At 37.3% G+C, this 26,263-nt stretch overlaps 1 protein-coding gene across 1 annotated transcript in view; it reads right to left on the reverse strand.

Moving 5' to 3' along the window:
- ZNRF2 (zinc and ring finger 2) overlaps positions 1 to 26,263 on the reverse strand; it is a 104,048-nt gene that overhangs the window by 47,907 nt on the left and 29,878 nt on the right. Inside the window, exon 2 of the mRNA XM_045864497.3 lies at positions 5,275 to 5,370. Within this exon, the coding sequence (XP_045720453.1) occupies positions 5,275 to 5,370 (96 nt within the window). The remainder of the gene's footprint in view (positions 1 to 5,274; positions 5,371 to 26,263) is intronic.

Consider the following 26,263-nt stretch of genomic DNA (forward strand, 5'->3'; position numbering starts at 1 on the left):
TTAAAACTCAACCACAGTAACCATCAAGGCAAATAAATGAACAGAGATGTCAAATCACATATAACAGAAACTCCACAAAAGGCAGTTTACACAAACTCAGACAATGATAACTACCTCCTTATTTAAAATCCTGCTTCATGGCTGGCAAATTTTTTTTAGCCTCAATTATAAGAGATATGCCATGTTCAGAAAGCATCCTGTATTCAGAAAGATTAAAACATGTGGAGGGGGTCTTAAAACCAAGAAAATGCAAAGAGCAAGTTTATAACTTAGAATGAGAACCACAACCATCTGGAAAGCCACAGTATCTATAGAAGGAAAAAGTACATTTTTTCTTACAGGGAAAGCCAGGCCACTAGAAGTCTGCTTGTACACACGGGAATCCAAGTCTAAATGCCTGGTGCAATGTATCTTCAACATCTGAGTGAGTCTGTACATTACATTCTCCGGCAGACTGCACAGAAGGTGGGAGCCTTTTTCCTCACTTCCATTACAAAATGAGTTCCCTTCCAAGTGACTCAATCTTTCTTCAAATTTGTTTACTTTGACAGAGTAATAGTCACATCTTACTCTGTCCACAGAGTCAGGTTTATTCCCGATGATTCTGAAAAGCTCTGCTTTGATTCACTGATAAGTATAATAAACAACTCTTAAGTCACATGTCCTCCAGGTACACATGCACACACACAGTACCAATTGCCAATGAAGCAAAGATTTCTTTAAATACGAACCTGACCGCCCTCAATTGCACTCCTGCGAACTAAAATAAAAACTGAAATTTATAGGACACAAAACAAGCTATCATCTAGTGAACTTTAAAGACCAATAAAATGAAGAGTAAGAATTTGCTAACAATATTTATTTCATCTTTTGGTTTTGGATCTGAAACACTTTAGAAAATGAGGAACAAAAGAAATGAAGAAAGACTCTATGCCCACAAAATTTATATTAAGTTCACAGACTATACAACAATTATTAGGTCCATAAACTAAACAATGAAGCACACAGAAAAGGGTAAAGTATATGAAATAGGCAGTGATGACAGAAAGAAGCAGAAAAATGTTCACCTTTAGCCCACAAGGCTGGTCTACAGCCTGCATAGTTCCGATAAGGATCAAATATGGACTGGTTGCTACATTCTTAAAGGGTCTCATGACTGCTTGTATATGTCACACATAGTTAATATCAAGCTGAATGATAAGCACCAGAGAAATCTTGTGAAAGTAGTTTTATGAGCAGAAATTTGAAGAGAACATTTATGATCTAATACTCCCTGCAAGCTCCCTCCCCCTTGAGCACTAAACATCTGCCCACCAGCTTCACACTGCAGAGTGCAGCTCTTTCTGCCCGCAGGTCCTGTCCCCGTACTACTTAAATAACCTTACTCTGAGTTGCATAGTAAAATGTCTCATGTGTTCTTTCTTAACCCGCACGGCACACTCAGTGATCATGCAACAGACAGGCCCTGACTTAAGGGCAATCATATAGATGAACACTCACTGTGGCACTATGAATTTTTTTCTATCCTGCCAAAACACCACCTGCAGTAGATAACCACTCACATCATTCTGAATCATTCCCTGCCAGACTGCCTTGGGCCTCCTACCTGAACCTCTGCCGAGCCAGCTGCCTCAACCCTGAGAGCTTCCACCTAGCCAATTTTCTTCTTCAGTTACCAAGACTTGAGTATTTGCATATAGTATTACAGGTTAAAGAAAAAAAAAAAAATCACAGTGAGCTAGTCTGGAAACCAAACCAACATTTAGAGTAACATCTCTGTGAGTATAAATCTGAAACTCTGAATCACCAGTTTATATTTAAATTTCTGAAATTCATTCTATTCTAGAGTTTGACTATACACAAACAATGAATCATGGAACACTACATCAAAAACTAATGATGTAATGTAAGGTGATTAACATAACATAATAAAATAAAATAAGAGAGTTTGACTATAAATATATCCAGCCTGAAAAACAAGCCCAACTAATCTCCTTGCTGTGAATATTTACACAGTTAAATTAATATACATTTAACAAATAAACTTCAAAATTTCAGTTCTAGCTAGTTTAGGAAAGGCTGTAAAAGGTAAAATAAGCACCATGCTTAATAAAATTCTCATCTGACTATCAACACAATTTAGAGGCCTCATCTCTCTGATGCATCTCTCTCTCTCTATAGAATCAATTTTTAGGAATTCAAATATGAAGTTATAAGAAGTCCAGGTGACTGAAATGATTCCGTTTCAGAGATTCTCTGACTCAACTTGCTCTAAACTTTGTAGTAATGATTGATGAGATTTGGGAGACTGAAGGGTAACAGAATATGCTACCACAAAATAAGCCTCTTTGGTATAAGGATTATTTTAAGAGAATGAAAAACAACAGAGCCAGGAGAAGCTCTGAAAACACAGTAAACGTTATCCTTTTGTAAGGGTAATTTACATTTATGAAGGAAATCTCGTTTGTAAGAGTGTCTCCCTTTCAGCACCAGGAAGAAAAGGATGACTCTAAATCATAAGAGACTATTACAAGAGAATCTTATCAGTGGAGAAGGCACCTGGACTTAAATATGCATAATAAACCCCTTGTTTACCATGATTTTCCTAGTAACCTCCCATAACTAGCTGCTCCCAACACCACCCTCACTTTATTTGTCTTTAGCGGAAGAAGGTATTTAAACCCACATTCTAAACCATCTCAGAGATTTGCTCCCTTCTCCCAGGGTATCACCCATGTATACAAGACTTAAGCATGTTGAACTTTTGTTGGTTTTTCTCTTATTAATCTGTCTTTTATTAGAGGTCTCAGCCAAGAACTCAGAAGGATAGAACGATTATTTTTTCCCTCCCTACAGGGTTCTGCCCTCAAAACAGCCTGGTCTAAGAATTCCCAGACTAACGGGGAGGCATACTGCCCATCAGCCACCACTCTCTAACCTAAATCAGCCCATCGAAACAACCTTCTTTTACCACAGCTGGCCACTGCCCCATTTTTTTTTTTTTTTAAAGATTTTATTTATTTATTTGACAGAGAGATACACAGCGAGAGAGGGAACACAAGCAGGGGGAGTGGGAGAGGGAGAAGCAGGCCTCCCGTGGAGCAGGGAGCCAGATGCAGGGCTCGATCCCAGGACCCTGGGATCATGACCTGGGCCAAAGGCAGACGCTTAACGACTGAGCCACCCAGGCGCCCCGCCACTGTCCCATTTTTAAAATTTCAAGAGCCACATATAATTTTTATGAAGAAGCTGTTTTGGCTGCTTGTTTCGAATGTTTATAGTTAATATGTATTTAACAAATTAAAAAGTTTCAGATCTACCTACCATAAAGTAGGTAGCCATTCTTAAAAATATTTGCAACTTTATTTGCTCTTCTCATTAAGTTTACTACTGAATTGGAAGACAACTGAATATTTAAGACCTAAATTCTTGGTTTACAGTGTTCAATAACAAAAATTCAACTTGAGTAAATTTTAAAGATCTAACTGCCTTTATTAATCAATTCATGAATTAGGCAGCATCCTGTCTAGCAAGTAGATGGGAGCTCCAAAGGGCTACAAGAAAGGAAAGGTTTTTAAAGGTAGAGAGGGGGTGGAAAAAAGAAAATTATTAGCGAAGAATCCATTGTTTTAGGCAAGGTCACCCTTCTAAGGGGAACTGAAGGGATCTATCAGATTTCCTAGTGCTGACCAGGAAATTCTCATGTTGACTGGTTAAAGGTTACATTTTGGGGTGGGGGAGGGGGGCTAAAACTGCAGTTAGGTTTTACTGACTTGGTGCCTTGACCTAAGTGACACCATTTTGGGCCTGTGGGTTCCTTTTTAAGAACACTATCCCCAAGCAGAAGGTTACATATTGGTTCCTAAAGATATCTTCAAGACACCAAATATGTGAGCTAGTAAAAAAAACTTTGACTTGAGCACAGTTAAATCAGGAAATTAAAAACTGCTAAATATCAACATTCATAAAGACTGCAGCATACATATATCACACAAAAAGTAAATGTACAGAATACTAAGGCTATGTGCAAATAGAGAGTCAAGGAATTAACATTTGTGCCTTCAAAATTCAAGGCTAGACTCTTAACATTTAAGGGTTTTTATTTTTAAGACACTTGCAATAAACATAATTATTATGGAGAGTAATGAGATAATGGAATACAAATGAGAAACAAGCCCCATCACTTTTACCTCAAATTTTGAGCCTGAGAATGTTTTTTTATTTTTTAAGTAATTGAATTTCAATTATATTATGCAAAGTACCTAATTCAATTTCACAATGCAAAAAGGTTTGGATTTAATCAACAGGTACATTTACTATTCAAAGGAATTGCTACAATCTCCTTTTACTTATTCATTGGGAAATAAATGGGAAAAAAAAGTTCTACTGTCACTACTATGACAGTGTGGCTAAAGCACTACTCTATTAGAGAGAGATTCCTATATCAGTTTGCAAAAAAGCTAGTCAGGGTAAAATGTTTATGTCAATATTAAAGCTACTCCCCACCCCAGCATTTTTGTAAGCCGGGGAGAAATCTCAAATTCTTAACTGAGTGCTACTACATTGATTAATCTCCGGCTGATGCTCGGCTGTAGGATCCATCTGTTTTATTCACTGCTGTATCCCAAGTTCCTAACACTACACCTCATACTCCACAGGTTCTCAAAAGACATTTACTGAAGGGTGCCTGGGTGGCTCTGTGGGTTAAGTGACCAACTCTTGGGTTTTGCCGGAGTCATGATCTCCCGGCATGGGGCTCCACGCTCAGCATGGAGGCTGCCTGTCCCTCTCCCCGCCCTCTGCCCCTTCCCTAAATCATGCACTCTCAAATAAATAAAACCTTTAAAGAAAAAAAAGACATTTGTTGAATGAAGTCAACCTTTCAATTGGCTTCACTGTTTACTGGTCTCTTCCTGCTCCTATTCCTACTTCCTATTTCAAACCAAGTATTACATTTGAAAAATCCCTGAAACTCCTTGTAGACTTTTGAAATTTGTCTATTTATGAAATTTTGAAAAAAGCCAGGAATGAACTGTATGATTTTTTTTCAATCTATTTCAAAATGTACCAAGGCTATACTGAAAAATCTGCCCTAAGATTTTAAATGTCTGGAGATTGTGGTCAGGAAAGAATGGTAAAGCCAAAGCACCAGACCTAACTAAAACACCAGTTAGCTCCAGGGTTCCCTGCCTTTTAAATTTTACCTGAAACATAAAATTCATAAAATCTAAGGTAATTCTAATTTAAAATAGCATTTTAAAGCACTGGACTTACCATTATAGGTTATTCTTGGCTTTGTTAAACACATCACAAGATGCAAATCCATTTCATCTGAAGGTACAAATTTTGAGCATACGGGGCACTTAAATCCTAAAAAGTAAAAGAAACCCATTTTACTCAATTATTCTGAATAGCCAATTCCATTTTTTAAAAAAGCATCAAAGACAAAAAGCATTTCAAATTTCAACATTATACTTACAGTAATACACTACTTAATTGCAAGTTAGGTTGCAAAAAGAGTTTTGTAGCTATAATAACTGACTTCAATTAATTTACAAAGACCATCCCACTTCAAATGAAACAAGTACAAATGAGAAGAATTAGGCTCACTACAAAACTCCCATATCTTTTTCTAACGTATGGGTCCAATCATTCTTCTAATTTTTTACATGAACCTGAACTTCTGAATTTGTGGAAATTACCCTTCCCAGCTTAGTAGGGCACAATCTGAGTCACAAGGTTTTACAGCTAGACAGTACCTTAGAAACTATTCTATTCCATTGGTCTTTTAAAAATTATTCTGAAATGGGGCGCCTGGGTGGCTCAGTCGGTTAAGCGACTGCCTTCGGCTCAGGTCATGATCCTGGAGTCCCGGGATCGAGTCCCGCATCGGGCTCCCTGCTCGGCGGGGAGTCTGCTTCTCCCTCTGACCCTCCTCCCTGTCATGCTCTCTGTCTCTCATTCTCTCTCTCTCAAATAAATAAATAAAATCTTAAAAAAAAAAATTTTAAATAAAAAAAAAAAAAATAAAAAAAAATAAAAATAAAAAATAAAAATTATTCTGAAATTGGCAAAATCAGGTCTAAAAGCTAAGACTCCTGTCTTCCAGTAGTGATCTTTCTCTCACACTATACTACGAAAGTCACAATGCAAACCAAAAATGGCATCAAACAGGGCAGATTTCCCAGTCAACTCTGACACTTAAATATTAGTTTCCTACAATATTCAATCTGTACTATTTGCCTCACGTAGTCTATTAAAAATAAAGTGGTATAGTGAAGGAGAGAATAGGCTATATATTCAGCTCTATCCTACTCCCTCACTTACCAGGGGACCTGTCCTATCTATGGTTTCTTGCGGTTGCCCTGCTGCCCTACTTCTCCCTCTCTGATATCCCGAAGCAGATGGAGCAGCACTGGACACCTGATTCAAGATAGCCAATTTATAGTTTGGCTAGGAACAACAAACCAGAAGTGGCACAAAAAGATGGTCTGGGCCAATCTGTTTTTCTTGGAAATATGACAAGAAACAGCAAGAGAGTACACTTGTCAGCTGTAAAGAGCTGAGGCAGAAAGGGCACCTGCAGGTCAGAGAGAGACCAGCGGCTCTGCAAGCTGAACTTGGAAACTAATGGCCAGCAGAGGAAAATGGTTTGCATGGAGATCGAGGAGCAGACGTGCAGAGAGGAGCGGAAGTGCCGTGAGAGATAAAAGCTAGTAAGAAGGTTAGTGAAAGAAACCAGTCCCTAACGCTGCCTCTGAGTCTGACAGCTCTATACTTCCAGCACACGTGTGTTCTTAGAGGCGCTCTCCTCCATTCACTGGGACTTGAAACTCACTGTGACCAAATGTGTCAGACTAGAATCACACTTCATGCAGAACTTTATACAAATCAGGAAAAGGTTCTGGCATGGGTACTTAATCCCGGTATGATTTTGAACACTGTTTTGACATTGTAGTAAATGCATTTTAAAAGAAAGGAAAAAAGGTATGTTTACTTCCCCTTCTTGAAAACCACCAAAATGAAAATGAAGAAAGAGGAAATTCATTTAAAATGAAACTATAAACTAGCTATAATCCCCAAATACCAATATAAGGAAATTTAAGTCAAATGGGGAGAAGACTGAGACTCTCAAGTAGCATTCATATTTCAAGGACCAACCAACAATCTTTTGCTTGGAATTGTAAAAAAAAATTCTTCCCTTTAAGTTAAAAAGGACATAAAAGAGGGAAAGAGGCAACCAATTTTCTAACTATTGATCAGAATCATCTGAGTACAGGCACATAAACTCTAAATTATCAAAGTACAATACTGTGAACTACTGAGAGCTATCCAACTGCTCACAAAGCAGAGCCAAACGAGAGAAAACTTTGTGCAAAGAACCACCTGGATTTCTAGTTAAATACAATAAATTAATGTGTTTCTTTCTCCTCCCATCTAAAATCCACTGAAATGAGAATAAAATAAAAATAAGATGAAGAACTTGAAAGGAGACAGCAGATGAGAAAACAGATATCCCAAGTGCCTGCGGAAGTCAATCAATTCTCACTACCTAATTCTCAAAGGACTCCAAAATCTATACCTCCAAGTGACTTCCCAAGACAATGGTGAGGCATGAGGTTAAAATCTAGATTGATTCAGACTGGAAAAAAAAAAAAAAAAAAAAAACCCCTAGATCCTCAATCCATGACATATAGCAACTACAAGAAACTACAGTTCCCCAACTATAGCAGGAGAATGAAGGCTAACTATAAAATAAAAGACCCAAAATAGAGTGACTTGAGGACCCCAGGCACAGCAATGGGAAGGGAAGAAAACACAGGAATAAAAGATCTATGTACAGGGGCGCCTGGTTGGCTCAGTCGTTAAGCATCTGCCTTTGGCTCGGGTCATGGTCCCGGGGTCCTGGGATTGACTCCCACATCGGGCTGCCTGCTTGGCGGGAAGCATGCTTCTCCCTCTCCCACTCCCCCTGCTTGTGTTCCCTCTCTTACTGTCTCTCTTGCTCTCTCTGTCAAATAAATAAATCTTAAAAAAAAAAAAAACAAAAAAAAAACTATGTACAGAAAAGGCCCCGTCTGCCAATTTCCTTTACTCTCTTTACCAAGAAACTGGTAGATTCTTCTCTTAAATCAAAAGGTCCCACAGAATAAAACATCAAGACCCTTGTCTGTGGATAAGCCTCAGCCTTAAACAAAAAGCTTCCAATCAGCTTTTCAGGGCCTCGCTCATAAACATAATGCAATAAAAGAAAAAATTTTGCATGGTTAAAACACAACACAGCAGAAGCAAATCCAAAAGACAAAAATATTTAAACATGTATTACAAAAGGACAATATCCTTAATACATAAAGCCAATCTAAAAAGGCTACACACTATACGATTCCAACTATATGACATTCTGGAAAAAAAAAAAACTATGAAGAAAAAGATCAGTGGTTGTCAGGGGTTGGAGGAAAGGGAAGGATAAATAGGTGAAGTATAGAGTATTTTTATAGCAGTGAAACTATTATGTATTGTAGATATATACCATTACACATTTTTCCAAACCAACAGAATGTACTACAGCAAGATGAACCCTAAAATAAACTACGGACCTTGGGTATTAATGATGGGTCAATCTAGGCTCATTAATTGTAGCAAATGTATCACTCTGATACAGGATGTTGATAGTTGGGGAGGTTGCATATGTGTAGGGATAAGGGTTATATGTGAACTCCTATACTTTCCTTTTAAATTTTGTTGTGAACTAAAAGTGCTCTAAAAATTTATCAGTAAAAAGTTAAAAAAAAAAAAAATTCTTAAAAACTGTGGAAAATCAAATACCAGTTAGAAAAATGGGCAAAAGTTTTAAACCAGTATTTCACCAAAAAGATATTCAACTGACCTTTAAACAAACGAAAAACTGCACAGTATCAGAACTGAAGAAGCACCTTCCTCTTAAGTTCTTTTTCTTTATTCCCATTTTAGTGGGTTTTAGGAGGGAAGAGAAACACGTATTTAATTCACTTTATTTAACTAGAAAGCCAGGTCAGTTCTTTGTACATACTGTTTTCTCTCCTTAGGCTTTACTTTATTTCTACATTAAGATATCACTACTTACCCCAGATTGGCAAAAACTCAAAAGCTTGACAACATACTGTCGGTGAAGCTGTGAGGAAACAGGTACTTTCATACATTGCTAGTAAGAATGCAAAATTTTACAAGCTCCACGGAGGGCAATTCGGCAATATCTTAACTCGATTATGTATGTCTTTATCTTCTGATCCAGCAATCCCATTTCTAGCTTCTCACCCTGAAGGTATGTCCCCAAAGCACAAAAAACCCATGCACAGATAGAGGATTCTGAGGAGACGGTAGAGCAGGAAGCACGGGCAGAACTGGTCTCCCCACTGAAATAATGGCACTGGTGGCGTCTGAGGGAACTCTTTTGGAACTCTGGAGGCTATTGAAGGCTTGCAACTTCCAGGGGGAAGACCTGGACAGTACACTGTGGTTAATTTCAGCTCTGAGCACAGTGACAGCCACCCTTCCCACCACACTCCACCCCCAGCCACATGGCAGGCAGCAGTTCAGCCACCCTTCCCACCACACTCCACCCCCAGCCACATGGCAGGCAGCAGTTACTTCTTCTTTGAGCAGCTTAAACATAGCTTGCAGGAACCAGGCTGGGCTAGAGGACTCTGTCCTCCAAATGCTGGGACCTTGCACTCTGATTGCTGCTTCAGATCCAAGAGGTACAGACACAGAGAAGGGTAGTCATTGCTGTCAGCTCTTCTCCATTGTAAGCCCTCCCACTCTAGCTGAAGAAACCTCAAGGGGATTTAAAGGGCCTATGCCCTCCCCCCCCTTTATTTCTCACTTTTCCCCCTTTTGCGAGCCCAACATTAAAAGACTAGGAGATTAAAAAACAACTATACATACAGGGGAAATTAGAAAGACTGTATACCCAGTAAGTCTCAGAGAAGACCATACGTTTTTACTTCAGGCTCATGATCCTCATCAGAACAGCCTATAATACCCCCAAAAAAAACAATAATAAAAAATAGCAGACACTGGGGAAGGGGGAAAATCTGATTTCCAAAATTACCACATTATTTTAGATTCGAATAACCAGTTTTTAGCAAAAAAACAAACAAAACACACCCTAAGCATACCGAAACATAACATACAGAAAAAAAAACCCTAAGCATACAGAGAAGTATGGCCTTTAAAGGAGAAATAAAAAAATGAAACAGAAACTGTCCTTGAAAAACCTCTGATGGCAGATATGCTAGCCAAAGATTTTTAAATGCCTAGCTTAAAGATGCTCAAAAAAATAAAGGAAGATGTAGAGAAAGTCAAGAAAATATGATCAAAATGGAAATATCAATCAATAGAAAACCTAAACAGAAACCTGAACAGAGACCATAATGAACCTAAATAGAAACTGTAAAAGAATTCTGAACCTGAAAAGTATAATAACTGAAATGACAAATTCACTAGAGTAATTCAAAGGCAGATTTGAGCAGGAAGAAATAATCCATGAACTTGAAGACAGGACAATGGAAATTATCATGTCTGAGGAACAGAAAGAAAAAAAAGATTGAAGAAAAGTGACCATAGCTTAAGGGACCCATGGGACACCAACATGCAGAGCAACATATGCACTGTGGGAGTCCCAGAAGGAGACAAAGGGGGAGAGAGTATCTGAAGAAATAATGGCTGAAAACTTCCCATATTTGATGAAAGACATGAATATAAACACCTAAGAAGCTCAACAACCTCCATGTAAGATGAACTCAAGGGCACCCACACCAGGATACATTATAATCAAACTTTCAAAAGAACAGCAAAACAAAGGTGATCATCAAGGGATCCTAATATTCTAAACAGATTTCTCATGAGAAACTCTGGAGTCCAGAAGGCAGTGGGCTGATGTATTTAAAGTGCTCAAAGGAAAAAAGCCCTGTCAAGTAAGAATCCTATATCCAGCAAAACTCCTTCAAAAGTAAGGGAGAAACTGTAAAATTCTCAGATAAACAAAAGCTGAGGAAGTTCATCACCACTAGACCTGTCCTAGAGGAAATGGAGGAAATAAAAAAACACTAGACAGTAAACTCAAAGCCATAAGGAGAAATAAAGGTCTCAATAAAGGTCTTCAAGTCAAGGGGAATTGTTTTCCAGGAACTGTATTAAAGGAACTGCACCTGAGAAGCTTTATCCATTTATATCTGGACCTGATTCCAATAACAAGATCCTGGACTTCAAATTGATGCCTTAATGGGATGAGACTGTGTGATTGCTGGAAAGAAAGTGCATACATCTTACATATGGAAGGGATGTGAATTGTGATTGCTAGAAGGCAGACTACGTATACAGTCTCCAAATACAGTCGCTTTCAATTTCATGCACCCTGTTCCTCACATTAAGAGAAGACGACTAATTCTCCTCTCCTTAAATCTGGGCCAGCCTAAATGCTTTGGTTGATCAAAAGTGCACAAGTGATGTTCTGGGATTTCTGAGACAAATCTTAAAAGCCTTGCAGCTCCCACTTGACTTCTTGGAATGCTCACTTTTGGGATACTCCCTTTCAGAACCCAGCTGACATGCTCTAGGGAGTTCTGACCACATGGAGAGGTCACAGATAGGCATTTCAGCTGGAATGTCAGCTACAGCTTGCAGTGAGCCCTGAGCTGACAACCAGCATCAATTGCCAGGTATACTGGGTGAGCTACCTTGGATGTTGAGTTACTTTGAACTTTCAGATGACTCTAGCCCCAACTTCCATCTGCAACTGCTTGAGAGACTCACCAAGTGAGAGCTCCAACAACTGATTCCATTCTACTCGTAGAACCTCAAGAGATAATAAATTTATGTTTTAATTAAAGCACACACATACCCAGTAAGTTATGATGGCATTCTTTGGAATCACACAATACTGTAAACATATAAGAGACATAGTGAAGAAACGATTAGGCATCTACACAATGGAATACATGCAGTTATAAAAAGGAAATGAGGAAGGTTCTCTATGAACTGATGGGAGAGATATCAAGGCTATCTTAAGTAAAAAAAGGCAATGTGAAAAAAGAATGCAATGTTATGCAAACTACTGTGCAACAAAGAAGAGTAACTAATACATGTACATGTATGTATCTGCAAACAGAAAAACAAGGAAGGAAAACTTAAAACTAAGGTTTATATACATGTTGCCTGTAGGTAGTTAAAATGTGGTTAAAAAAAAAAGGGAAGGGGCGCCTGGGTGGCTCAGTTGTTAAGCGTCTGCCTTCGGCTCAGGTCATAATCCCAGGGTCCTGGGATCGAGCCCCGCATCGGGCTCCCTGCTTGGCGGGAAGCCTGCTTCTCCCTCTCCCACTCCCCCTGCTTGTGTTCCCTCTCTCGCTGTGTCTCTCTCTGTCAAATAAATAAAATCTTTAAAAAAAATAAAAAAATTAAAAAAAATTAAAAATTAAAAAAAAAGGGAAAAGGATACTCAAATGTACCTTTTAATAAAGGTTTTGACTTTCGAACAATGTTACTGAATACATATCCAAAAATAAACAAGAATTCGGGGGAAATCCCTACTAAAATTAAATATAGATGGAAACAAACAAATGTTAACTATATATCAGATACAAAGAAAATACACACATGCCTGTGCATGTGCAGGTACACACGTATGTATGTACACACACACACACGAGTTCAGTCACTAAAAGGACCTAAAAGCAATGACACCTCTATAGCAAAAAGCAGACTCAGGTTTTGGGTTTCTTAATATCATTCCTCCATGAAGAGAAACAAGAGCTCTTCGGAGAAAAATCTGAGTTACAGGTCTGGGGCAGGGAAAGTACAAGGTGAACCTAGACTATTTTGTCATGCCAGACTGAGGAAGTGCTCAAAAACTGATATGAACACATAAAAAGCCAAAGAAACCAGCTTGAAAGGGCTTCTCCTGGTCAGATCTGGATCTGAGAATCAAAATGGATAATAACATAACAGATCATATTATCTTACATTTAAAAAGAATGCAAAAGTATATATAATTACATTTGGAAAATATCAACCCAAGATCACTTAATTAACACATATAAAGAGGTACTCTTAAAATGGAGAAACTACCTGACCTCACATTAAATGTTCAAACTTAGTATCACCGACAAAAGGACAAGCTGACATCTCTGCTTCCTGATGTGACTCACTGAGGACACAATACTTAGGTATACTTCTACCAAATATAACTAGAACCTCATTACAAGGAAATTTAGAAAAAGCCTCCAACATACAAGATGTACACCAAAACAAATTCACAGAAAAGTAGAAGTATGATAAAACTACCAACACAGGAAACAAAGAAAACCTTAGCACTGCCAAACCCTCAGAATCTTAAAAGATTTCGATTTATTTTTGTTTCTGTGTATTTATTTGATTTTGTTTCTACTTGTTTTGAAGTCCATCTTATACGTTGGAGGTTTTTCCCAAATTTCCTCAAATGTCCCAATAATTCAAGATGATATTGCATCCACAAAACAAGAGACTATAAGAACAGAGAAGCAAACAAAAGCTCCTGAAATAAACTTTTGATGACATCAAGAATTAAGAATTCTTAACTAAGAATTCAAATAGACAGCTGAATATTAACCTGAGGTAATAATGATGCCAAATGATAATAACAATGAACATTTACTATGTACCAGGAAATTATCTAAGCGCTTTGGGTGAATTAACTCATTTATTCCCACATCCTTGAATGAGGTACTAATACAAACCCTATTTTATACATGAAAAACAAAGAATAAGTAACTTCACACAGCTAGAAACTGGCAATGCCAGAAATCAAACTGGGCTTCTGGCTTCAGAGCCTAAGTCCTCAACCATCATTCTGCACGTCTTTTTTAATCTCTCAGGAAGTAAAACCAAAAGTCAAACAGGAGATACAATAAATAATAATAATCAGAAGATCAATCCAGGTGGTCTAACATCCAACCAACTAGAAACAGACTTGAGAAAAAAGGAAGAAACTACCAAATGCATAATTTCCCAAACTGAGTTCATGACTATGCAGACTAAGAGAATGTACCCCATATAACAAATGAAAATAAACAGCCATACCAAGGTAGGGTACTGTGAAATAACAGAGCATTAGGGATAGAATAAAGTCTAAATGCTTTCAAAAAGAAAAAAGATGAAAAATATCTAGAATAGTTTCCCAGACTTTTAAATTTTTTTGCCTTTCATGATATATTTTTGGAGAGTCTAGTTAACTGCTTTTCAGAGTCAGAATGGCATTAGTCTTCTCAATAGCAACACCTAAAAGGAGATAAATGAAGCAATAACTTTAAAATTCTGAAAATTATTTCACTTAGACTATATTCCCAAACTATTACATAGTCACACACATTTTCTCAAAGCATAGGCAAAGTATCAAAAACTTTCTTTCCTATGCACCCTCCAGAAATTTCTAGAACACATGGTCCACTGAAACAAAGGAGCAAATAGAAAAGAAAAAACAAAAACAGAAAGACACCAAGATAAAGGAAATAAGCTCTTTCACAGGAGAGAAGTGAAGGGAAATTCTTGGATAATGCGTAACAGGTCTAGAAGATATTTGGTCCAGATTGGAAGAGGGGAGTAGAGGATCCCAGAAGGAGAGGAAGAGGGTGGAAAGTGGTAGGGAGTGAACAGATAAAGTTTCTTGATGTGTTTTATCAGGAGGAAAACAGTATTGTGTTCAGACAAGTTTTGGGAATTCTTTACAAGTTTGGGAAGAACTGATAGGAACTTAGAAAATCAAGTAAGCAAATAGATGGAGGCAATTTTTAACTACGAGACAAATACACAACAGGAAATGTAATCCACAGTCATAAACAATGAGTATCAAGCAGATCATCATTTAAAAAGACGTTCAAAAGGTAGGATAAAAATGAAGACAGGTGATATATATAAATCCTCATCTTTCATAATAAGCAGTTACAGTCAATATCTAAAAAAATTAAAAAGAATATAAGCATATTATTTATAAATATGGAAGTAAATGTAGTAAGTGACAGCTACAAGTATTGAAAATGGTTGTCTCAAGAAAATAAAAACTGGGAGTTGGGAAGAGTTGAGGCAAGAGAATGATGATTTTTATAAGATGAAGTACTTTTTTTCAAAATATATACATATTACCTTGATTTAATTTTACTTAATTTTTTAATTTTACTTAAATTGTAATTAAAAAACGATTTTAAAGGACGACATGTCTTCAGAGCACAGGACACGTGAGCCTACTGAAAAAGAATTCTGAGAACATATCCCAACTGAAGCTGCTGCCTCCCCTAGATCACTTTCTCTGCCCTTTCCCCACACTGTTCTTCCCTTGACAACAGTCTCAACTAGAAGTGACTCCATTCTTTGATGAATAACAACAAAAAAGGATTCAGTATGGGACCTATGCACTGTATGAATCCACCATATAAGGAAGACGAAAGCACTAAAAAGGCAGATGACTGAGACAATTTAGAGAACTCTGGAAACAGCTGTTATATTTCAGCAAATAAATATGACAAAAAACCGAAGAGAAATAGAAATAGCTAGTGACAACATCACTGACATAGAAAGCAGAGAGTAATGGAAAACAAAACAGAAATGACAGTCATCAGAAAAAAGACAAATTCATGGAAAACAAAGGCTAACTGCTTTTCCCATACAAGAGAATAGAATAAAAAAAAAAGAGACAGATCAAAAGTATCAAAGATAGTAAAAAAAAAAAAAAAAAAGAATCCTAGTGACTATCTAAACAGAAAATATAAAAATAAAAATATAAGATGTCTACAATAATTGAGGAACAAGGGTGGCAGAAATCTTACTGGTCTCAGAATTATCCACAGAGTATCCAGATATTACTTTGGACACTTTTTTGTGCATGCCTGGGGGGCAGGGAGTCTTCAGAACACTTAGAAGGGGGAAAGAGTGGGACTCAAGAAATGTATATCCTCAAATATTCAGACTCAAGACCCAACCAAGAGATTAATAAAAAATTCAGGAATTTTTATTTTTATATACACACACACACACACACACAAGTAGTATGTACACTACTTACAATATTATTTAATTGAAGAAATAAGTGAAAACAACTGTAGAAATTATTGCTATGGTATGGTATATAAATATTAGAAATGTCGACAACGCAAAAATGATATAACCACCCAAATCTGGGATGAGAATGTCATGATCATGTTTGTGTATAAAAAGGACAAGGGATGGGCACCTGGATGGCTCAGCTGGTTAAGCGTCTGCCTTTGACTCAGGTCATGATCCCAGGGTCCTAGGATCAAGCCCCGCATCGGACTCCCTGCTCAACAGGGAGTCTGCTTCTCCCTCTGCCCCTCCGCCCCACTCATGCTCACATGTGTGCACGCTCTAATAAATAAATAAAATCTTAAAAAAAATAAAAAAGGACAAGGGAGACTGATGGAAGAGAATGGACAGCAGAAATGAGCCAGATAACCCTGGTCTTTTAAAGCGAAGTAGAGGTACTGAAACACGATTGTTATTATTCCCTGCCTTTTACCCTACACAACTTTTAGATTGTTATCAAAGCCCTATTCAGGTATCATCCTTCTCCAGGAATCTTTCTCTAAATGCTCCATCTCAAAGCTGATTTAATCATTCCTCTCTCTGTATTTCTTCTATGCTTTGATGATACTTCCAATACTAGAATGTAGCACATGGCACTGTAATTACTTATTTGTGTCTATCTTCCTTATTAGCTTAAATAGTCCAGTGAAAATGCAAACCCAGTTCTACCACATACAAACTATGTGACCCCGGGGATGGCACTTAAGGCCCTCCCCCAGATGCTATCAACCTATTATCCCCACTGATTACCAATGTTCTCTACTCAAAGCTGGTACTCCAAGTTTTTCCAAAATTAAAACTATTCCTCTACATTTTCCCTTAAACAAAGCTCTATTCCTTCTGATCTCAATTAGGTAATTTAATTGACTAATATAATTTAGAAGGAAATGACCAAAAAGCTTAAAACTTAGGTATACATGTACTGAATAGGACAACGGAATGAAACAGTAACAGAGGAATGTAAATGTTTAGGAGATATTTACAGCAAGTGACCTCCATCTGCTACACCAAACCCCCCAGGTAATACAAAACAGTGGCTGCCACTTCCTATCTTCAATAATGGAATTAAATAATATTAAAGCAAAAGGAATCCACAGACTCTCTTGGTTGAAATTGCTCACTTACAGAGAACAGCAAACTAAGTGCAAAAAAATCAAAAGTGACAGAACCCCCCTCTTCCAATTCCTAAGCTATCAAGGTTTTTACCACAGCTCCTGTCTCTTGATCATCTTTTATATTACTGCGTGCACGTGTGTGCACACGCACACACACACGCACGCCCACACACACGGTTTTCTCCTACACTGGCCTTTTCACCTAATAGCTATTACCCTAATACAAATTTGGTGTCGCCAATGTAATCTTTCCTCCAACAGAAGATACCCATTCGCACCTTTATGCCCTTGCTCTTAAGCCAATATGCCTTGCTTTTTCTCTTATCAACAATCTGCTCCTAACTGTTTATGCCCAGATCAAGTCTCAGCATTGCAATGAAACCTTTTAAGAGAACTCAAAACCACAATGTCCTTCTCTGTTCTACTACATTCCGTCCACTGGTAACGGTCATTTGATACATATCATCTACATTTCTTCCATGTAGATTTTATCTCCCAAACTGGAGTAACATCTGTGGGGCAGAAATTGTATATTCTTCTAAGTATTTTATTCAACCACCCTACCCCAGCATCCAGCTAGACCTAGAGCTGACTTAATAAATACCTAAATGCATGCATGAATGGACTGTATAGTTGGTCTTAGTTCTACAGAGGCAAGAGTTGTACAATTAAAAGCAGATTAGGGAATTCTAACTGCAGTTTACAATAGAGTCCTAACCATCACTTGCAGGAATGAACAGCATTAAAAAAAAAAAAATTCAGTTTAAAGGTAAAATTGTTCTCCACATGTCAATAAAAATAGGTAAAAACATGCCAATAAAAAGAAAAGTAAATAAATCAACATCCATAAGCAAAGTTTTATAGTATATACAATATATGCCATACAACAAAAGGTCTGGAGTGTAAACTGAGGGAGAAAGGTATTTTATTTGCCAGTAGGACCTGCTCAGAGTTTGGCAAATATAGGATTATCTGTTATGAAAAATTTCCTCAGAAAATTTAAGCCAAGTAACTTAAATAACCACCAGCAAGATGAATTGCAGGCTGCCTATTTTCTATCATGTTTGTCTAATAAGTAAAATTTCTGCTTTATGAAAAAAGGTGCTCAAGAAGCCAAAAGGAAACACTTAAGTAAAGCCTACATTGAATAAAGGACAAAAACATCTCTAACAAAATAAAAACAGCAGGACAGCAAATGTTCCCACAACACAATATAGAATAAGTTTTAACCCTGCTTAACAAGCGTATTTACTAGATTAAATATTTAAATATTGAATTCTATAAATCATCAAAAACCATCCTTGATGAACCTACAAAATGAGTATCAGTATACATCAATTTGCACAATAAACATTCCTGAAAAGCTTATATATCAAGATATTTTAAGTATATTAGGGAAAGTAATTATTTTCTACTATCACCTATTTGTGGCAATTCTATCACTTTATTCTTTTTTCATATACTTTTTTTTTTAAGATTAATTAAGAGAGAGCACGAGCAAGGGGGCTGCATGGGGGAGTGGCAGAGGGACAGGGAGAAGTAGACTCCCCACTGAGCAGGGATCCCAGGACCCGGGAATCATAACCTGAACCCAAGGCAGGCAATTAACCAACTGAGCCACCCAGGTGCCCCACAAAGTGTAATTTTTTTTTTTGTTAAATATCAGCACACTGAAATGATTCATAAAATGTACTACAAGAGTTCTTTAAATATGCCCTAAAGGTTTCTTTGTAGTTTAAAACCGGGGGTGGGGAGGGGGAGGGGTGTAACTTCTTTTCCTTCTTTTGATAAGATACTTACAGGACATTTTTATACGCTTTATACTAGGTACACCAAACAATGATCTCAGTGTTATTTAAAAAGAGCTACTTCTCCATGTTTACCGGAATTATTCACACACCATTTAGGACCCTAAGGGAACATCTACTCTCATCTTTTACAGATAAGAAAAGTGAAGTGAAATTGTGTGCCTAACGCCGTAAAACAAATTAGCAGTATGCCCAGAACTAGGTCTCTTTTCATTACACTCTGCAGGCCACTCATCTACCAGACCTCTCTCATAAGCACTTATAACCAATTAAACTAACAATTTACAATTCTTTATACATAAAAATGTTATAACCATGAAACCATCAGAGGGGATCTATTTTGACCTTGTTTACTTTCAAAGAGCAGTGATATTCCTTGTGAACAGTGGCAAAATTCTACAAAATAAATGGCTAGGATTAAGAACATACGCTAGGAACCACAAGCAAATCAAAATCCATACTGGGACCAATCCTGGATATCTTAACAAATGTACTTCACATATTCGGGAAACTATTCAGAAACCGAGAGAGATTAAGATTCAATAACTTTCCTACACCCAAGTGGAAAAATTTTTGCAGCCATTGTTAAAGTCTTAAAATGCAAGCACAACAGGCATAAATGTTCATGTCTTTGACATATTCATAATCTTAAAAAAAAAATACTGCAAAGATGCCCACCTTTTGGCTTTTGTTTCCTACTTATTATTTTACTCTTTTCCATTATTTTATTATTCCTTTCATTGTTCTATAGCCTATCAACAAACTTTCTATCAACGTTTTATTCGTCTCTCCAACTCCACTCCCAAAAATACCCCATTAGCTTGATTTCTCATTCTATATTTTGGCTTGTCTAGATTATTTTAAATACATACATCCCACATATCTGATCAATTAACTATAAAAGATCTTAATGGTGGGCTACAACTGACAAAGAACACTTCTCTGTCACTATAATTTGTATAAACCTTTTATTATATATGGAAAATAATTCTGATACTGTAACTCACAGCTTTATTAGAAAATAAAGATCTTCAGCACCATGGGTATTTCCCTGTGAAAACAAAATATTTTGTTTAAATCTGTTTAAATGAATTAAGAAGTTAACCCATCCTATGTAAGAATGCTAAATAGGATATGATGTGATTGCTCATATTAAACAGCTAGAAAAGGGGAACAGAAGAAGCAAACAGCTATTCAGAATGGTGAAAAAGTAAATTTAAACTATGGTAGTACAGCGCAGGTCAGCTCCCAAGCAAAACTAAATAAATTCCATGTGGTGATATAAACAAGGTATCTTTATGAGTATGCCAATAATAGTACAAGGACCTAGGGATCAGTGGTTTAACTAGTAAAAATGAGTCTTATAAAATTCAATTTATTGAGTATCTTCTGTCATCAATGAACCTCAAAATGGCCGCACATTCACACTGGGGTTGTAAGGTAGTGAAGCAGAGTACAGAATGACCAAAACACAGATGAAGGGAGGTAAGCAGTTTACATCACTATCAGGAAAGGAGGAGGCCGCCTCAGTGCCAAGGGTAATGTCTCCACATTCTTGGGAGCAATTTTAGAGACTTGACTATGTATGTGTTTCAGTCTATTTGTGTAACCAAATACCAGAGACTAGGTAGCTTATAAACAACAGAAATATATTTCTCACAGTTCTGGAGATGAGGGTGCCACAACCCCTGTGTGAGGTCTTCCTGGCCACAGAATTTTCACTGTAACTTCACAGGGTGAAAGGGGCTGGGAGCTCTCTGGAGCCTCTTGTATAACGGCACCAATCCCACCCTTGAGGGTCCTACCCTCATGACCTAACTGCCTCCCAAAAGCCCCATCTCCTAATACCATCCTCTGGGGCATCAGGTTTTCAACACAAACTGGGGAGGAACACAAACATTCAGACCACAACAGTATGCAAGGCACTTCTGGAACAGAGCCTGAACTTCAACAGTAGTCAGAGTCTATTTGTTTATTTTCATATATAGGACAATAGCCTCTGCTCTGGAATTTTCTCTCTGTTGGAGATGGGGATAGGAGGCAGAGGATGGAATAATGGTATTTGCTCTAGGAATTCACACACTCGATGGAGAAATGCACCTCTGAGCCACAGCTTTTTATCCAAGACATAGTTCAGCTGTATAATGCCCACCAGCCTATGGGGTCATATGTAACATATGAGCTGTATGTTTTGCAATGGCCCTAGATAAACATGTAAGTCAAACGAAGAGAAAAAAATTTAAACTACAGATTTCAGAATAATTATTACAATGAACTCTAACCACTACAGTTATTAACTGTTTACACTTGTTGGCTTACAACAAAACATTATGATAAATCTACATAGGCCACAGCTAAAATTCTCAATAACCTTAATGTCCTAAAATAGCTGGCTTCTAAATATACATATTTCCAAGTCCCCTGACTTGGAGAGTATGACCAAAGTTTGATAATGAGCTCTAGAAACAGTATCAACGTGGGTACGCCCGCATGGCTTATAACTGTTTATCAGTTTCCTTTCAGGTTCTGTAAGATCTACATATTGTTCCTATCAAATTTATTGTTGCCTCACCATGTTTTAGCTATTCCAGAAGCTATTTATCAAAGGTTCAGCTCAATTTTACTCAAGTCCTTAAGTCTCTTTAAAATGTAAATGAAAACAAAATTACTGCTCTTATTGTGCAGTAACCAGACTTCATTAGACTAAAAATGTATTCAAGAACTAGATATTAGTTATAGTCTTAATGAAACCACTGTCACATGACTTTAGAACTTTCAAATAAAAGTATGAAATATTCAAAATACTGCACTGAACTTGAAAACCTAGGGAATGATTTTAAAACAGATCTCCAAAAAAAATTAAACATATCTTCATGTTTCACATCAAGATATCCATTTACTTCACAGAACCATGCCAAAGTAGAGCAGATACTCGATACTTAATGAATGAATAACTATATCCTCCTAATATATCCTTCCTCTTGCCTAAATTTGGGGATAAAGTGTAGAGTTTTTTCTCTTTCCACAATTCTCTTACTGCTCAAACTAACAATGGCAGCTCTGAGCAGGTAGCTAAATGTTATTTTTGAAGCAAGGCTCACTATGTTTCTCCACCTCTCCACCTTTCCCCCTCTCCCTTTCACATATGTACCTGTAACACATGCGTGCGTGCACACAGACCCACCCACCACGGAGGTTTTATTATGCTGTCAGCTATCAGAATTAAAGACAACAAAATATATAAAACTTAATTCTCTAAAAAGTAGAAAATGGGGTGGGGACCACAAAGTTGAGAAAACAAATTCCAAGATTTGTTATTTTTTTAAGATTTGTTTATTTTTAGAGAGAGATCTTGAGTGAGCAAGACAGCAGGGGGGGAGGGGCAGAAGGAGAGAATCCCAGGCAGACTCTCCGCTGGGGGGGAGGGGGGGGGCCTCGATCCCAAGACCATGAGTTCATGACCTGAGCTGATACCAAGAGTCAGACATTCAACCAACTGAGCCACCCAGGCGCACACCCCCCAAGATTTGTTATTTTTTAATATAAATCTAGTTATTAGTGGACAACAGCTGGTGCCTTTCTGCTGCTGTTTCAGGTAAAACATATTTAAATGGTTTAATGTTTCATTCATAGCCTCAGGAAAATGAGAGAAGCCAACATAATGAGGCACATACTCTCCTGATAATCACAGTATAAATTCTCCCTCATTGACCAAAAAAAAAAAAAAGTTTTTTTTAAAGAGCAGAAACCGGTATGTATGTTGTATTCTTAAAAGATTTACTTTTTAATAAAATGCTAAAATTTTTAGGGGCACCGGATTCTTGGTTTTGGATCAGGCCATGATCTCGGGGTCCCGGCATAGAGCCCAGTGTTGGCTCTGCACTCAATGGGGAATCTGCTTGAGGATTCTCTCTCCATCTCCCTCCGCCCCTTCCCCAACTTGCGTGGGCCCAACTCTCTAAAATAAATAAATCTTTTTTAAAAATGCTAAAATTCTTAGTGTGTACTTTGTTTCTAAAGGAGGTAATCTTTTATCACTCATCCTGATCAACTACATCTTAAAATCTTACTGATACCATTCATTTGCATGGAATTAGAGACTTAAAGAAAGGATTCCTCAAGAATAGCTACTTAGAACAAAGAAGCAAAAGAAAAGTTAAGACCCAACTGGTAAGGCTTAAAGAGCAAGAGAACGTACAGAGCCTTGATGTACTGGCTGAAACAGAGCTGTTAGAATATAGGTGGGAAAACAGGAAGAGCAAAGAACGAAAAGATATATCCTCTTTCCTACAGTTGCAACTTCCTGCTCAGTGTGCTCTATGCTCTCCAAAAAAGAAAAAAACATTTTAAATGGAAACGCAAAACAATACTGAAAGAAAAAGCACTGGGTCACAGATAATACACGAGGACAAGGATGCAGAACATCTACATTTCTTAAGTTTTAAAAATTAGGTTTATAGCATATTCATGCCATCCTACTTGTATCTTACACTTATGTGAATAAAACTACTTTTCCCCACATACTAACATACTATAATTTGAAATGAGACAAAAATAATTAAAACAAAAACCGTAATTTAAATAGCCAGATATAACTTTTTAAAATATTAACTATTCTATTGTTTTCCACTATAAGTAATGCCTTTCATGTTGTAGAGATTTCTTATCAACAATTAATGTTAATACAGCAATTCTCGTGTGTGCATTTAACATAAATCTATTTATCACAAATACTACGTTCTTTACCAAATAACTTTTAGGTATCTAATCAAATGCAAAATGCACCTAACGAAATTTGATTGGATCTTTAGAAATGCTCTTTGGACAACTGGAGCTTTAAAATATTAAATATACTGGCTAAAAATATTTTGTTATTGTCAATAATTAATTTTTTTATGGCCACCATGACAAATGAGGAGGTAAATGAAGGCAAAACACCCATTAACAGTTTAGTATCACAGTAAAAATCAAATGTTAACTGAAACAGCTGGGCACATGACTGTAATCAGTATTGCTTATCCGTAGACAAAACTTTGCCCACTCTGTTTGTACTCAAATAAGCAGGCTCAATGTTGCCAGTATCTCCAGTACGCCATGCATACATAATTTAATAATCCTTATGACTTATCAAATCTGATTTAGAATTAAGGGGCTGGTTCTATAAGGGTTTTCAAGTTTAACAGATGTGAAATCACTAGTGTATGATATTCCAAGAAGAGCAAAGAAATGCCAAACTCCCAAGTACACGTCAAGATCTCTTCACTGTATTGGAGCGCCTGGGTGGCTCAGTCGTTGAGTGTCTGTCTGCCTTCGGCTCAGGTCATGATCCCAGGGTCCAGAGATCCAGCCCCATGTCCGCCTCCCTGCTCAGTGGGAGGCCTGCTTCTCCCTCCCCCACTCCCCCTGCTTTTGTTCCCTCTCTCGCTGTCTCTGTCAAATAAATAAAATCTTAAAAAAAAAAAAAAAAGATCTCTACATTATAACCCAACTCCACTTTCTTAACAACTTTGTATGTATTTAGTCTAAGAAAAGTTATTGACTTTCTTTCCCATAGGGGCTGACCTCTGGAAACTACTTCTCATTGCTACCATGTTAATTACCTTCTTAAAGTTACAGTTCTTCAGGGAATTCATTCTGCATTAAACATTTCCCTAGCAATACTGAGTTTGCTGGTAGTTCCTTTTTTTATGGGTATTCCTGTCTCTTGGGGCCCCCCAAACTCACAAAAGGAAGGATCAAATGACAGCATTACAGACTTAAGACTTTATAACTCCTTAGGAATGAAAGGAATTAACATCGGAACAGCCTATTTGCTATTTATCTTAAAAGTTTCTTGCAAAGAAACTGCACTTGGAGTAATTCTGGCAAAGGACTGGGCGCATGGGCTAAATGCAGCCTAACCACCTGCTTTTGTATAGCCCCTTGAGTCAAGAATGATTTTTTAAATGGCTGGGTAAAAAAAGAAAAATAATACTTTGTGACACATGAAAATTCTGTGTAATTCAAATTTCAGTTCCACTAATAAAATTTTATTGGAACACCGCTACATGCATGCACTTATATGTTTTATGTATTTTTCTGTGGCTGGCTTCACACTATAAAAATGGTGACAGAAATCAAATGGCCTGCAAAGCCTAAAATATTTACTATCTAGCCCTTTACTGAAAGTTTGCTAATCTCTGAAGTCATTAAAAATTGTTCAAAATGTCTAAATACTTGTTTCAAAATCGGGGGAAGTATGAAAACCCCTTTGAAAAATTTTGGTCATGATAAAAACTCTGTAAGCTGCCAGTGAACTTGATTAAAAAGTTTTACCTACAAGAATTGAAGAATGATGATGATGTTCCCCAGCCCAGTATTATCGCTGCTTCCCTGGAGCTCCCATATCTGTTTATTCTCAACCCACCACCAACCTGGTGGATTTTACCTCCCAAGGACCTGTCAAATCCCCTACCTCTTCAGACATCCATCACCACCTTTTATCTAACTTCTTTTTTTCCTGGACTACTGCAGTAACTTCTATACACATCTGCTCTAGCCCTTCCATATCCCAAACTATTTTTACAGGCCATCTTCAAGATACAAATTCGATCTTGTTACTCTGTTTAAAACACACACCCAGACACACCAAGAGACACACACACACACACACACACACACCCTTTTTACTCATTATACAAACCCCTGCATTATGTCTTCGCTCCCAACTCCAGCTTCATTTATCTTCCAACCACTGACTTTTTAAAAATAATGTATACTACATACCATGTAGCTCTAGTTTCCCATCAACATGATTTAGTATTTAATTGAATCACAAATGCAAAAATCAACCAGAGTATTGTATATCTTTTGTATTGCATAATTATATGCAGTGTTACTTAATTTTTGCCTTCCTAACTACTCTAAAAGTTACCTCTACTTTCACTTTTATCCAACAATGCAACATAGTAGTCCCACTCAAAAACTACTCACTACTTGATTCATTATAAAACCATGAATGTACTCTTAATTCTACTGGAAGGTGACACTAGGATGTGCTGATTCAAGGCACTGAACTCAGCACAACTCACAGCAAGCCAGTGGCAGATGTGGAAGACCGTATGTCTGTGAGGGCTGCTTCTAAGAATAAAGAGTCAGAATAAAGTCTCTTAACAGTCTACTCAAATCATCAACTAGGACGGTCATCACTAACACATGTTTAATTTTATTAGAGAAGTAATAAATTTCTAAGCA

The sequence above is a fragment of the Mirounga angustirostris genome, unplaced genomic scaffold (genome assembly GCF_029215605.1).
Source record: "Mirounga angustirostris isolate CCGP_5_RB_7025 unplaced genomic scaffold, mMirAng1.0.hap1 SCAF_12, whole genome shotgun sequence".
NCBI classification, from domain to species: domain Eukaryota; kingdom Metazoa; phylum Chordata; class Mammalia; order Carnivora; family Phocidae; genus Mirounga; species Mirounga angustirostris.